The sequence below is a fragment of the Myxine glutinosa genome, chromosome 13 (assembly GCF_964187855.1).
Source record: "Myxine glutinosa chromosome 13, kmMyxGlut1.1, whole genome shotgun sequence".
Taxonomy (NCBI): Eukaryota; Metazoa; Chordata; class Myxini; order Myxiniformes; family Myxinidae; genus Myxine; species Myxine glutinosa.
In genome coordinates this window covers 103,657,428-103,672,113 of record NC_136273.1, presented here as the reverse complement: position 1 = coordinate 103,672,113, position 14,686 = coordinate 103,657,428, and the positions used below count along the sequence as shown (strand labels likewise).

At 46.3% G+C, this 14,686-nt stretch overlaps 1 protein-coding gene across 3 annotated transcripts in view; it reads left to right on the top strand.

The window, feature by feature from the left end:
* The window catches only part of LRSAM1 (leucine rich repeat and sterile alpha motif containing 1), a 173,616-nt gene that overhangs the window by 95,959 nt on the left and 62,971 nt on the right, over positions 1–14,686 (top strand). For all 3 annotated transcript variants that reach the window (XM_068134880.2, XM_068134883.2, XM_068134881.2), the window contains one exon: positions 6,482–6,604. In XM_068134880.2, coding sequence (XP_067990981.2) covers positions 6,482–6,604 — 123 coding nt within the window. The remainder of the gene's footprint in view (positions 1–6,481; positions 6,605–14,686) is intronic.

The following is a 14,686-nucleotide window of genomic DNA, read 5'->3' as shown; positions in this document are numbered from 1 at the left end:
ATTTAAAAAGGAAAGAGCACGTACAAACAAACAACCATAGGTTGGTAATCATAGTGCACACTTTGATGGGTCTAATGACCTGTGTTACTTGTGAGGGAAATCCCAAAAGTGTTTGTTACTTTCCGGCAAGTATGTCGATTGGTTGGTTTGTCCGTCCATCTGTCTGTTTGTCTGTCTGTGCGCGGTACTACATCTACATCGTTGCACATAGCATCGCCATACTTTACACACACATTTGTCTTGCCCTGGAATAGACTGTGCCCAATTTATAACTCTCTCGGCCCAAGGTCAAGCTCAAGGTCACCCAAAACGTGAAATCAGGGGAGTCGAGTTTTCATTTAAAATATATTTCAAACCACTATAACTCTAAAAGTACAAGAGATATGCATACACTTCTGTTACTGACATATAGGAAGTCACATACGACATTTCATTTGGCACCATGACCTTTGACCTTGAGTGACCTTGAAAGGTCAAACAAGGTCAAAAATTGTTTTTTTTATTAATAGCTCTGTCAAACATTATCCGATTCCCTTCTAACCAACACCAAAATGTTCATTATTCAATTCCTGAAAAATAACATGTGGCATAAAATGGTCAAAAATGCTTAGTTTTAATTATTTTTTGGGGTCAAAGGTCAGGGGGCCAAGTTTTCATTGAAAATATATTTCAAACCACTATAACTCTGAAAGGACAAGAGATATGCATACACTTACTCAGATACCTTCCGTTGCTTAGCATATATACATGTATAGATTTCCCGCCATTTTGATCCAAAATGGCCGATTTAAAAAAAGTACATTCCGGCATGTCCTCGGTCTCTGACCGATTTTTCATTTGTTTGTTTGTTTGTTTTTGTTTCTTGAAATAGTGGCAGCAAATGGCAGCTCGATGTTTATTCTTGACGGTGTTGTTGTATGATAGATAAATTGTCAGGTTATCGTTTTTCTGCGATTTTAAGCTCCTATGTTAATTGGCCAATGAGAGTGGGGCCCAATGAGACTTTTGCAAATTTGGTTGTTCGGAATTCGTGCATCATGTTTAATGATCACAATGCAATGTGCGTACCTCTAGGAATGGCCTACAGGTACACACCTCATTATAACGTGATGCCTTTCCATTCAGCCACATGCCGTGAGATGGTTTACTGGACACGGTCGAGCTAAGCACTGTTGTAAAAATTAGAGTTACAACATTGGCTCAGTTCATGAGTTTAATCTCAATCGATCTCTAGCAATACCTGTAAGAGAACCAGCGAACATCATATGAATATTCAGCATGCATCTGAATCAGTAATGAGTTTAAAGATGAGCACAAGCAAGCCTTAACAAAGCGGCGATACGTGCCATCTATTTATGCACATACGTAGCATTCAGTAAATGTCTCAGGAATGATCATTGCACTGAATGACCGAGTTCTTATAACGGCCGCGTAGTGGACAGAAGTCGCATGACACCTGGGTTCAGACTTGGACAGAAGTTCATGACATTCTCCCCGGCGTTAAAACTACACTACCCCTAGGGGTGAAAGCAAGCGGAATAGCAGTATAGAAAACGTCAGTTATCAAAGGAGTACATAGAGCAGCAAGTCATGTCAGTCCCAGCCGTAGCGATCGGGGCGGCGAATTTCTCTACCGGCGCGTGTTCGATAAGTGTCGGGAGCTTCAACCGCGAGACCGAATTCCCCCACGTTGGGATAATCGCCTATCTCGGGAGACGGCGGCGGCACCTCGGGGCCGACCGGGTCGGGCGTGTGCGGGTTGCAGAGATGACGGTGAATTCCCCATCAACGGGTCCCCCAGGCTGAGTTCCGGCTGAACGGTATCCCCACACGGAGCAAGATGACGCACTGAGACAGTAGACTCGCGTCCATTTGGCAGCAGCACTCGAGCGTGCTCGGAATTGGCCTGGAGAATATGAACCTTGTCGACAAGCGGGTCATATTTACTTTGACGAACCGCGCGTTTGAGGAAAGCCGGTCCTGGCTCAGCTAGCCAGCCCGGCAAAGGTCGAACAGCACCAGATTGGCACGAGTAATGAAACAGACGATCGTGAGGAGTTTGATTAGTAGCGGTGCACAATAAAGTCCTGATCGAGTTTAATGCCCCGTGTACCATCCAGGTCCATTGGTCCAGTCCTAGTCCGTGAGACTTGAGGCCCAGAGTAATGGCCTTCCATATAATGCCATTAAATTTTTCCATCTGAACGTTCGCTTGTGGCCTGTACGGGGTAGTATAGCTCGAAGCTATATCGCGCTGGAGCAAAAAGGTCCTCACATCCTGGGACAAACACAGCGCCTCGATCAGTGTGTACGTAAGCCGGATTCCCGAGCATGGAGAACAAAATCTGCAGACACCGGATAACCGTCACAGCGGACATATCACTGCACGGGAAAGCAAAGGTGAATCTGGAGAACTCATCAATTATCATGAGGAGATAGCGAGAGCTACCCCAGGCCGCTAGGCCAGGACTAGCAGGTAGACACGAAGCCGGTAGAGGCCCTTTGAAGTCCATTGCCAATCTCTCCCACGGCCGAGTAGCCTGAATCAGCGTGACCGTTGGTGGTTTGTAGAAACGAGGTTTGAGTTCGGCACAAACGGAACAAGTGCGACATACCTGCCGAACGTCCTCAACAGAGTAGGGCAAATTACGACGTTGCACATAATGAGCTAAACGCGTCACTCCGGGATGTCACAACATTTCATGAAGAACACGCAGATCCTCAAAGGAGGTGAGACTCGCACACACCGCAGGTCGTGATAATGCATCAGCGGCAAGATTATCCCGTCCTGGGCGATACTTAATAGTGTAGCAAAAATCGGCCAGCTTTATCCGCCAGCGAGTGAGCTTTTCATTTTTAATGCGCTGAGCATTGGCGCGTGTCGTACATGAAAGCGACGCTTTGCTGATCAGTAATGACCTCAAAACTTTTGCCAAGCAGATAGGGTCTCCAACGCCTAATGGACTCAATGATGGCGTACGCTTCCTTCTCGACAGGCGAATGACGTTTCTCTGCGGAGGAGAGAGTCCTTGAAAAGAAGGCCACAGGTCGCCCCCCTTGAGAGAGCGTGGCAGCGATCGCGTGGTCCGACGCAACGCTTTCCAAAACAAAGAGTTGACTGTCATCGATGGACGACACAGCGGCGCTAGCTATGTCGGACTTCAGGCCATGGAAAGCGGCCTTGGCGGCATGAGCCATGGGGAACACTTTGCAATCTACAAGTGGGCAGAGCTTTTCAGAAAAATTAATTTTGGACCCACTTCGAGTAATGTGCAAATAGTCCGAGGGCACGCTTCAAAGAAACGCGATCATGTGGTGCGGCCATGTCGAGCAAAGGTCGTAGTCGCTCCATGTCTGGAGTGATAGTGCCCTGGGTCACACACAGTGTATCCCAGGAGATATATCATTCGAGCGGAATAGCGACATTTAGCCTCGTTCAGAGTTAGCCGATACTTGAGCGCAACCTGGAGGAAACGCTGCAAATTAGCATCATGATGGGCCTGTTCGTACCCACAAACCGTTACATTGTCCAGGTAAACAAAGACATCGGTTAAGTGTTCCTTAGCGATTATGTCATCTATGGCCCTTTGAAAGCATGCCACTCCGTTGGTGACCCCAAAAGGTAATCGAGTGAACTGGTACAACCTCTGTCTGGATTCAAACCCTGTGTAGATGCGATCGGCCTCCGCAATTGGGATCTGATGATACGCGCTTCGGAGATCTAATGTGCTGTATATCGAGTACTGTGCCACCTGCCGAACCAGGGAATCCAATCCCGGGAGTGGGTAGGCGTCCAGTTGCGTAAACCGATTCATCGTCTGCGAGTAGTCGATTACCATGCGTTTGCGATGTTCTGTCTGGACTACCAGAACTTGAGCCCTCCAAGGCGATCGACTAGGTTCGATTATACCCTCCTTTAGAAGTCGGCTAGTTTCCTCCGCTATAAATTGTGTGTCAGCCCGTGAGTTTCGTTGCGATTTAACAGCAACCGGGGTGCAGTCAGGAATCAAATTTGGAAACAGCGACAGGGGTTCAATTTCCATCCCGGCCAGAGCACACACAGAGTATTGTCACCACCAAATTCCATTTCTAACCGTCCATGTCGATGGAGAAAATTGTGACCTAGTAGCACTTCTGCACATAACGTAGGTAAAACCATTAAATGCACATCCGGAAACATGCGGCCATTGATCACTAGCTTCAGCCGGCATTTGCCTTTGGTACAGAGCCAAAGAGCTTGGGAAGCCATGAAAATCCTTCGCGTTGTCCCGAGAATTGGCCAGCCATGCTTCTGGACGAGCCGCAAGCAACATAGCTGTCAGTAGAGCCCGTGTCGATCAAGGCGTCGACCATCTGTCCCTCAATCATGACCGGAATAACAGCGTTCGACAACCTGGGTGGCCCTGTAGTTGTCGAAACATCCAGAGGTGGCGATCGAGCCAAGCGCGCGGGTCCGACGCCAGCTGGTGTCGAGCGTGGTGCGGATCACCCCTTGGGTAATGAAAGAGTTCCCATCCAGGGCGTTCGTGCCGCGCGAGGCCTGCACGGGGGAATCCCAGTCAAGGGCGCTCGACGGCGCCTCGCAGGCTGCGAGTGGATCCTAGTCAAGGTCGCGTGAGATGCCAATTGTGCCCCGGACTGTGCGAAAAGCACGGACAATGTCGAGCGAGTTCGCTGGCCCCATGTTGATTGGCATACCTTTGAAAAATGACCTTTCCGTGAGCACCAATGGCACGACGCTTTGCGCGCGGGGAAAACTGTTCTCAAATGATTTGGATTTCCACAAAAATAGCACTTGGCGTTACTCCCGGCAGATGGGGTCGCGGCAGCGGCGGCTGTCATGCTTGGGCCCGAAGCCTCGAGAGTGTCCATTGTACCCGATTCCAGCGGAGGTTCAGCATCCACTCGCTCCGCTGCCTCAGCCCTTTCCGGTCGCTCACCGGTTAGCCCCGCAGTGACGTACGGGCGATCGTATGCCTCCGATTGTGTCTGCGCCTCGTAGTAAATGAGCGCCAACTTATGAGCTGTCTGAAGAGTTAGGTCGGTAGTTTCCAGCAATCTTTGACGTATTATCGGCGAGTGTATCCCGGAAACAAATGAATCTCTCATTAAATTGTCACAGACCTGTTCATGGGACCTAGGTTCACCTGTACAGTCCTTCGCTAATCGGCGGAGGTCCTGAACGAAGTGGTCGATGGATTCCGAAGGGTCCTGTCATCCTGAAGAGAGCAGGTATCGGGTGTAGACCACGCTTCGAGTCTTGATGTAGATTCGACGTAGTCCCGCTTCAGCAGTAGCGTACGTGACACACTGAGAAATGTACTGATAAACAGAATGTGAGACGCGAGAGTTAATAAGTGCGAGCTTGGTCTCATCCATGAGATCAGCTTGGGCCCCCAGGTAACTTGTCAGCAGTCGAAGCCAGTGCTGGAGCTGGGCAGCCGAGTCCGATGCTTGAGGATCCGCTCCGAAGATCGGTACGAGAATCAGCTTATGAGCCATATCGTTCTCGATCAAGACAAGAGACTATTGAGATTAATTGTTGTAAAAATCAGAGTTACAACATTGGCTCAGTTCATGAGTTTAATCTCAATCGATCTCTAGCAATACCTGTAAGAGAACCAGCGAACATCATATCAATATTCAGCATGCATCTGAATCAGTAATGAGTTTAAAGATGAGCACAAGCAAGCCTTAACAAAGTGGCGATACGTACCATCTATTTATGCACCTACGTAGCATTCAGTAAATGTCTCAGGAATGATCATTGCGCTGAATGACCGAGTTCTTATAACGGCCGCGTAGTGGACAGAAGTCGCATGACACCTGGGTTCAGACTTTGACAGAATTTCACGACAAGCACCATCAACAAAATATGCCAAAAGAAAATAGGCCAAGAGGTCACAAAAGCAATCAAATACAAAGTTCTTGATAAGAATTAAGGTAAAACAAGTTATCCACGATAAAATAAGAAGGGCTGTTCAACTGGGGTGATGAAAGTCTGAGCGGTGTGTCAGCGATTCCCACTACCCACGTTTTGGTTTATTTTGAGATGCGGCATCGTCATTTTGTTTTGAATATCTCACTGGTATTAAGTTGGAGGAGCATGTTGCCCAATTCAGGCCATAGTTCATGAGTTAACTCAACGCCAAAGTTAAAGGGCAAAGTTAACCTAGAGAGATTTTTACATGTTGTAGATATAGATGAAGCATGACGAGTTTGCACGGATGAAGCTGATATGACTGATATTTTACCTCTGAGGGTGTGTGACACCCAATTATTTTCTAAACATTGATTAAAAACAGTGTTATGGTCCTTGCGGCCTTTGCAGACATGTGTAGCCTCAACAAAAATGTATCCCACCCCCTTCACCCCATACTCCCCTTCTCTTACTTTCTTATCTGCCCTTTCTCCCTTTCCGTTAATTTCAAATGGAAGTTTGGAATTTAAATAAATGACTGCGCATGTTACTTGTGTGCAGGAGGATCGTAAACGCGAACAGATGAGACTTGAGCAGAGCTTGCAGGAACAGCGGGACCAGCAGACTCAACTAGCACTGGACTCTATACAACAAAGAGAGACACTTGTTCATGCTGTACTGCAGGTTGGGTTGCATTCTTTACTAGACACAGTTCTTTCAGAAAGTATTCACACCCCTTCACTTTCCACATATTTAGTTGTGTTTCATCCTGAATTTAAAATGGATGAAACTGAGATTTTTTTGTCACTGATCTACACATACATGGTGGGATGATGAAGTTGGAAAGAGGATTGATGAGAAGAGGAAGAAGTTCAAGGAGTGGCAGAAGGCGAAGGGTACGGGAGCAGAAACAGCAGAGCATGAAAGTTATAAGGCAGCCAGGAAGGCTGCAAAGAAAGAGGTAGCAAAGGCGCAGGAGGCATGTAGGAAAATGTTCGGAGAATGCTTGGATTCGGAAGAGGGTCAGAAAGCAGTATTCAGGATTGCAAAGCAGATAGCGAAAGAGAGGGGTGTGATGTGATGGGGGTGAGTTGCTTGAAGGATGAAGTGGGACAAATCGTTGTCGACCCAGATGGAATTAAAGGAAGATGGAAAAGATATATGGAAATGCTGTTGAATACAGAGAATGAATGGGATGGCAACATAGAGAGTAACCCAGTTTTAGGACCGGCAGAGAAGATAACTGAGAAGGAAGTTGAGGAAGCGATAAAAGCAATGAAGGGTAGAAAAGCGGGAGGGCTGACGGGAGTTGTGGGAGATATGTTGAAGGCAGCAGGAAGTTGGGGTGTGAAGAGAACTACAGAGATCTGTAATCTGGTGGTGAAAGAAGGCCGCATTCCAGTGGATTGGGAACTGAGTACCCTCGTCCCTCTATACAAGGGGAAAGGTGACCCTCTGGAGTGTGGCTCGTACCGAGCGATAAAGTTATTGGAGCATGGAATGAAGGTATTGGAAAGGGTGTTGAAGAGGAGGGTAAGGAAGAAAGTGAAAATCGACGAAATGCAGTTTGGATTTATGCCAGGAAGAGGAACGACAGACGCGCTTTTCATTGAGAGGCAGTTGCAGGAGAAGTACATGGAGAAGAGGAAGAAGTTGTTTCTTGGGTTTGTTGATCTGGAGAAAGCATTCGATAGGGTACCACGCAAAGTATTGACATGGGCATTGAGGAAGTTAGGAGTGGAGGAATGGTTGATCAGAGTAGTGATGGCAATGTACAAAAGAGCGCGCACAGCTGTAAGGACGAAGGACGGGAACAGTGGTGAGTTTGAGGTGAAGGTGGGAGTGCATCAGGGGTCGGTACTAAGTCCACTACTATTTGTAGCTGTGATGGAGGTGCTGGCTCAGAACGTAAAGGAGGGTTTACCGTGGGAGTTGTTGTATGCAGATGATCTGGTGTTGATTGCGGAAAGTATGGATGGACTAAAGGAAAAGATGAACACGTGGAAGGAATGTATGGAGATAAAAGGTCTGAAGGTGAATATCGGAAAGACGAAGGTGATGGCAAGTGGTAAAGCATGTGGTGAGGTGGAAAGAACTGGGAAGTGGCCTTGTGCTGTGTGTAGGAAGGGTGTCGGAGTGAACTCCATTCAATGTACAATGTGCGCTGAGTGGGTTCATCAAAAATGTAGTGGTCTGAGAGGGTCATTAACCAGTGTGGCAGCTACATTCAAATGTAAGGTGTGCACAGAGGGAGCTGCAGATGGAGGAAATGTTGAGTTGGATCTTGGAGACGGCGTGAAGCTGGAAGGTGTGAAAACATTTTGCTACCTCGGAGACATGCTGAATGGAGAAGGTGGATCAGACTCGGCAACGGTTGCTCGAGTGAGATGTGCATGGAAGAAGTTTCGGGAACTGAGTGGTGTGCTGGTGATGAGGGGAGTGTCGTTGAAGCTGAAGGGAAAGGTGTATGCCGCATGTGTGAGAAGTGTTATGATTTATGGGAGCGAGACATGGGTAATGAACGTAGAGCAGCAACGAAGGTTGGAAAGGGTGGAAATGCGAATGGTTCGACGGATGTGCGGAGTATCGTTGAGAGAGAGGAAGACAAATGATGAATTGCGAAAGATGATGGGAATAGAGCCTGTGATTGATGCTGTGAAGAGGAACAGGTTGAGATGGTTTGGTCATGTGTTGAGGAAGGATGAAAGTGACTGGTTGAGAAGAGTGATGGAAATGAATGTAGAAGGAAGCAGAGGACGGGGAAGACTGAGAAAGACTTGGCTAAAGATGGTGGAAGAAGAAATGCGGGCAAGGGGGTTAACAAGGAGAGATGCAGAAAATATGGCAAAATGGAGAAGATTGTCATGGGGACCGCAAGGCTAACCCCCGCTCTAGCAGGGAAAATGGCCTTTAAAATGCATGTTGTTGTTGTTGTTGTTGTTGTTGTTGTTGTTGTTGATCTACACATAATAACCCAAAATGTCAAAGTGGATTTTATTTTAGAATTTCTTACAAAATATAAAAAAATGAAAGCCTGAAATGTCTTGAATCAATAAGTATTCAACCCTTTGCTATGACACTCCAAATTGAGCTCAGGTGCATCCAATTTCCTTTGATTATCATTGAGATGTCTCTACAACTTGATTGGAGTGCACCTGTGGCCAATTCAATTATTGATTGGGCATGATTTAGAAAGAAACTCACCTTTCTATATAAGGTACCACAGTTGACAGTGCATGTCAGAGCAGAAACTCTACCATGAAGTCCAAAGAACTGTCTGTAGAATTCCGACATGGACTTGTGAGGAGGCCTAGATCTGGGAAAGGGTAAAAGACAATTTTGAGAGTGTTGAAAGTTCCTAAGAGCACAGTGAGCTCAATCATTATGAAATGGAAAGAATATGGAACGACCCAGACTCTTCCTAGAGCTGTCCGTCCGACCAAACTGAGCAACCGGGCAAGAAGGATCTTGATCAGGTAGGTAACCAAGAACCCAATGACCACTATGACAGAACTACGGAGTTTGTTGGCTGAGATGGGAGAACTTGCCGGAAGGACAACAGTCTATGCAGCACTTCACAAATCTAGGATTTATGGGAGAGTAGCCAGGTGGAAGCCACTCCTGAGAAATAGGCACATGACAACACACCTGGAGTTTGCATAAAGGCATGTGAAAGACTTTGAGAACATGAGGCAAAATATTCTGTAGTCTGGTGAGACTTAAATTGCACCCTTTGGCCTGAATGCAAAGCGCTTCATCTGGAGGAAACACCCAGCACAGCTCATCACCCATCTAACACCATCTCTACTGTGAAGCATTGTGGGTCAGCATCATGCTATGGGGGTGCTTTTCAGCAGCAGGGACTGGGAGACTTGTAAGGATCGAGGAAACAATGAATGGAGCCAAATACAGGCATATCCTTGAGGAGAACCTGCTTCAGAGTGAAAAAGACCGACAAACCTGGTTAAACAAAAAGACCTGGTTAAAGATTTACATTCCGACAGAACAATGATCCCCAAGCATACCTCCAAAGCAACATTGGAATGGCTACAGAACAAAATGTGAAAGTCCTTCAGTGGCCCAGTCAAAGCCCAGCCTTGAATCCCATTGAGAATCTGTAGAAATACTTGAAGATTGTTGTTCACTGACGTTCCACATCCAACTTGACGGAGCTTTAGCAAACCTGCAAGGAAGAATGGGAGAAACTCCACAAATACAGATGTGCAAAGCTGATACAGACATACTCAAGAAGATTCAGTGCTGTAATCGCTGCCAAAGGTGCTCGTACGAAATATTCACTCAGGGGGTTTAATACAACAACAACAACAACAACAACAACAACAACAACAGCCATTTTAAGGCCATTTTCCCTGCTAGAGCGGGGTTTAGCCTTGCGGGCCCCATGACAATCTTCTCCATTTTGCCCTATTTTCTGCATCTCTCCTTGTTAACCCCCTTGCCCGCATTTCTTCTTCCACCACCTTTAGCCAAGTCTTTCTCGATCTTCCCCGTCCTCTACTTCCTTCTACATTCATTTCCATCACTCTTCTCAACCAGTCACTTTCCTCCTTCCTCAACACATGACCAAACCATCTCAACCTGTTTCTCTTCACAGCATCCATCACAGGCTCTATTCCCATCATCTTTCGAAATTCATCATTTGTCTTCCTCTCTCTCAACGATGCTCCGCACATCCACCGAACCATTCGCATTTCCACCCTTTCCAGCCTTTGTTGCTGCTCTAAGTTCATTACCCATGTCTCACTCCCATAAATCATAACACTTCTCACACATGCAGCATACACCTTTCCCTTCAGCTTCAAGGACACTCCCCTCCTCGTCAGCACGCCACTCAGTTCCCGAAAAGCAATCAACACCAGATAATCTGCATACAATAACTCCCACGGTAAACCCTCCTTTATATTCCGAGCCAGCACCTCCATCACAGCTACAAATAGTAATGGACTTAGTACTGACCCCTGATGCACTCCCACCTTCACCTCAAACTCACCACTGTTCCCGTCCTTCGGCCTTACAGCTGTGCGCGCTCTTTCGTACATTGCCATCACTACTCTGATCAACCATTCCTCCACTCCTAACTTCCTCAATGCCCATGTCAATACTTCGCGTGGAACCCTATCGAATGCTTTCTCCAGATCAACACACCCAAGAAACAACTTCTTCCTCTTCTCCATGTACTTCTTCTGCAACTGCCTCACAATAAAAAGTACGTCTGTCGTTCCTCTTCCTGGCATAAATCCAAACTGCATTTCGTCAATCTTCACTTTCTTCCTTATCCTCCTCTCCAACACCCTTTCCAATACCTTCATTCCATGCTCCAATAACTTTATCGCTCGGTACGAGCCACACTCCAGAGGGTCACCTTTCCCCTTGTATAGAGAGACGAGGGTACTCAGTTCCCAATCCACTGGAATGCGGCCTTCTTTCACCACCAGATTACAGATCTCTGTCATTCTCTTCACACCCAAATTTCCTGCTTCATATCCCAATTTCACCATATCTCCTACAACTCCCGTCGGTCCTCCCGCTTTTCTACTCTTCATTGCTTTTATCGCTTCCTCAACTTCCTTCTCGGTTATCTTCTCTGCCGGTCCTAAAACTGGGTTACTCTCCATGTTGCCATCCCATTCATTCCCTGCATTCAACAGCATTTCCATATATCTCTTCCATCTTCCTTTAATTCCATCTGGGCCCACAACGATTTGTCCCACTTCATCCTTCAAGCAACTCACCCCCATCACATCACACCTCTCTTTCGCTATCTGCTTTGCAATCCTGAATACCGATCTCTGACCCTCTTCCGAATCCAAGCGTTCTCCGAACATTTTCCTACATGCCTCCTGCGCCTTTGCTACCTCTTTCTTTGCAGCCTTCTTGGCAGCCTTATAACTTTCATGCTCTGCCTTTTCTGCCCCTGTACCCTTCGCCTTCTGCCACTCCTTGAACTTCTTCCTCTTCTCGTCAATCCTTTTTCCAACTTCATCATCCCACCACCATGGTTCCGATTGCCTCGGTGGTCGTTTTGTCCGTCCACATACCTCACCAACGGCTCCCAACAGACTATCTTTCATTGACATCCAACCACTTTCAACATGGCTTGAATACTTATGTAAATTGGATATTTCTGTATTTCGTTTTCAACTAATTTGTAAAAAAGTCAATTCAATCCATTTTAAATTCAGGCTGTAATGCAACAACATGTGAAAGATCCAAGGTATGTGAATACTTTCTGAAGGCCCTGGAACTTGTGCTCTTTACTGGGGTGCATACAGTTTCTGAATCATGTGCCCATTAGGTGTACCACAATAGAAAGAGCAAGACCTCCATCCATCTTTGGATTTATGCTGTTTTGCTTGGAAATTTGTTCATATTATAGTAAATGCGAATTTGTAAAACCATCTCTTGGGGCGGGGTTTGGGGGACAGGATGTGATACTTACTGTGTGTTTTTTGTGTTTTTAGCCGCGTCGCAGACGCTGCTCATAGAGTGCCCTCTGCTGTTGTTGTTGTTGTTCTTGTTCTTGTTCTTGCAGAGAAGACAAAACCTCAAAGCTCCACCCATTCTGGGAACCATAGCTCCACCCATTCTGGGAGAGCCTTCATATAAACAAATATCCACGATTTTATTAACTCGCATAGCTTTGAGGCCTGTTTTGTAGGCCCGTGGTGTCTTCCTCTCTCACACAGTTTTATTTCAAATCAAATTCGATATATCATTTCATTTTTCACAGTCGCTAACATAGTTTTAGACTCGGTTGAAAAAAAACGGGAAGAAAATCCGATGAAAGTTGCCCTTTATAGAACGAAATGAATTCTCAAAGGCCTGTAACTTCAAGTCCATTGAGATTTTTTTTTTTTTATCGCGGCATGGTCAGTCATACACCGCCCGAAATAACAGACGGGAAAATGCCGAGATATATATATTTTGATTAAATCGCGGCATGGTCAGTCATACACCGCCCGAAATAACAGACGGGAAAATGCCGAGATATATTTAAAATTCGTCCATTTGATGACAATCGTCACGATGAAATATTTAATTTATACGTCGTCACAATAATGTGGAGAGAGGAGCATAGCTTCGTTCACGTGTCGCCACATACGGGAAATTGCCGAGATATATATATTTTTTACATGGTCAGTCATACACCGCCTGAAATAACAGACCGGAAAATGCCGAGATATATTAAAAATTCGTCCATTTGATGACAATCGTCACGATGAAATATTTAATTTATACGTCGTCACAATAATGTGGAGAGAGGAGCATAGCTTCGTTCACGTGTCGCCACACACGGGAAATTGCCGAGATATATATTTTTTTCAATCGCGGCATGGTCAGTCATACACCGCCTGAAATAACAGACGGGAAAATGCCGAGATATATTAAAAAATTCGTCGCCACACACGGGAAATTGCCGAGATATATTTTCACTTTGCACAAAAATAATATCAAGTAATCGAATCAATAGGAATGTCCTGTGCCTATAACATCGACGTTATAGGCACAGCTGCATCTAGGCATTGTGTAACATCGACGCGGCTTTTGTTTTAATTAAAACTTTTTGTACTTGTTACTCTTACGAACGTCATGTTACACATAACTCCTGTTCATGCTGTTTGGGGATTTAAAGAAGGCCTATGACTGCCCAGACATACTCTGTACTGAGTGCTGGAGAAGTGTGGTGTGCCACCAATTATGCTGCACATCATCAAATCCTTCCATGAGGGAATGCAGGTTGTAGTCCGAGTAGAATCTACAGTTATTGACAGTATCGAAGTGACAAATTGTCTAAGACGGGGATGTATCCTCGCCCCAACTTTATCCAACATCTGTTCCAGTTCCCTGTTTGCCAACTGGAGGGAGCGATGTTCCCTTGCTGGAGTGAATGTGAAGTTCAAACACGGTAGGAAGCTTGTTGGAGACCATAGAGCAAGGGCACAATTCAACAAAGTGAGAGTAACAGAATCCCAGTATTCAGCTACACGAGATGCATTTGAGCAAGCAGCAGCAGCTTTTGTCTGGTCAGTCTAAAATCTCTAATTGGGGGTGGCAGTGAACACTGACAAGACCAAAGGGCTGGTTGTAGGACAACACAAATATAGTGGTGATGTCACGCCAGTGCAGCTATAAGATGCCAATGGAAGGAAAACGTCTCTTATAACCAACTCACTGCTGCCTTTGGCATGGAGGAGTCACTAGCTTTGGCATAGCTGACATTCTTATGGCATATCGATTATCGACTACGTTGGGTTGGCCACCTATGCCGCATGGGTGTCACATCGGACACATGAAAGCCCGCTTGGAGTTTGCAAAAAAGCACCTAAAGGACTCTCAGACTGTGGGAAACAAGATTCTGTGGGCTTTCATGTGTCTTTCACTGAGGAGAGGCTTCCGTTTGGCCACTCTGCCATAAAGCCCAGATCGGTGGAGTGTTGCAGTGATGGTTGTCCTTCTGGAAGTTTCTCCCATCTCCACACAGGATCCCTGGAGCTCAGCCAGAGTGACCATCGGGTTCTTAGTCACCTCTCTTACCAAGGCCCTTCTCCCCCGATTGCTCAGTTTGGCCGGGCAGCCAGCTCTAGGAAGAGTCCTGGTTGTTCCAAACTTCTTCCATTTAAGAATTATGGAGGCCACTGTGCTCTTGGGAACCTTCAATGCAGCAGAGATTTTGTTATAGGCTTCCCCAGATCTGTGCCTCGACACAATCCTGTCTCTGAGCTCTGCAGGCAGTTCCTTCGACCT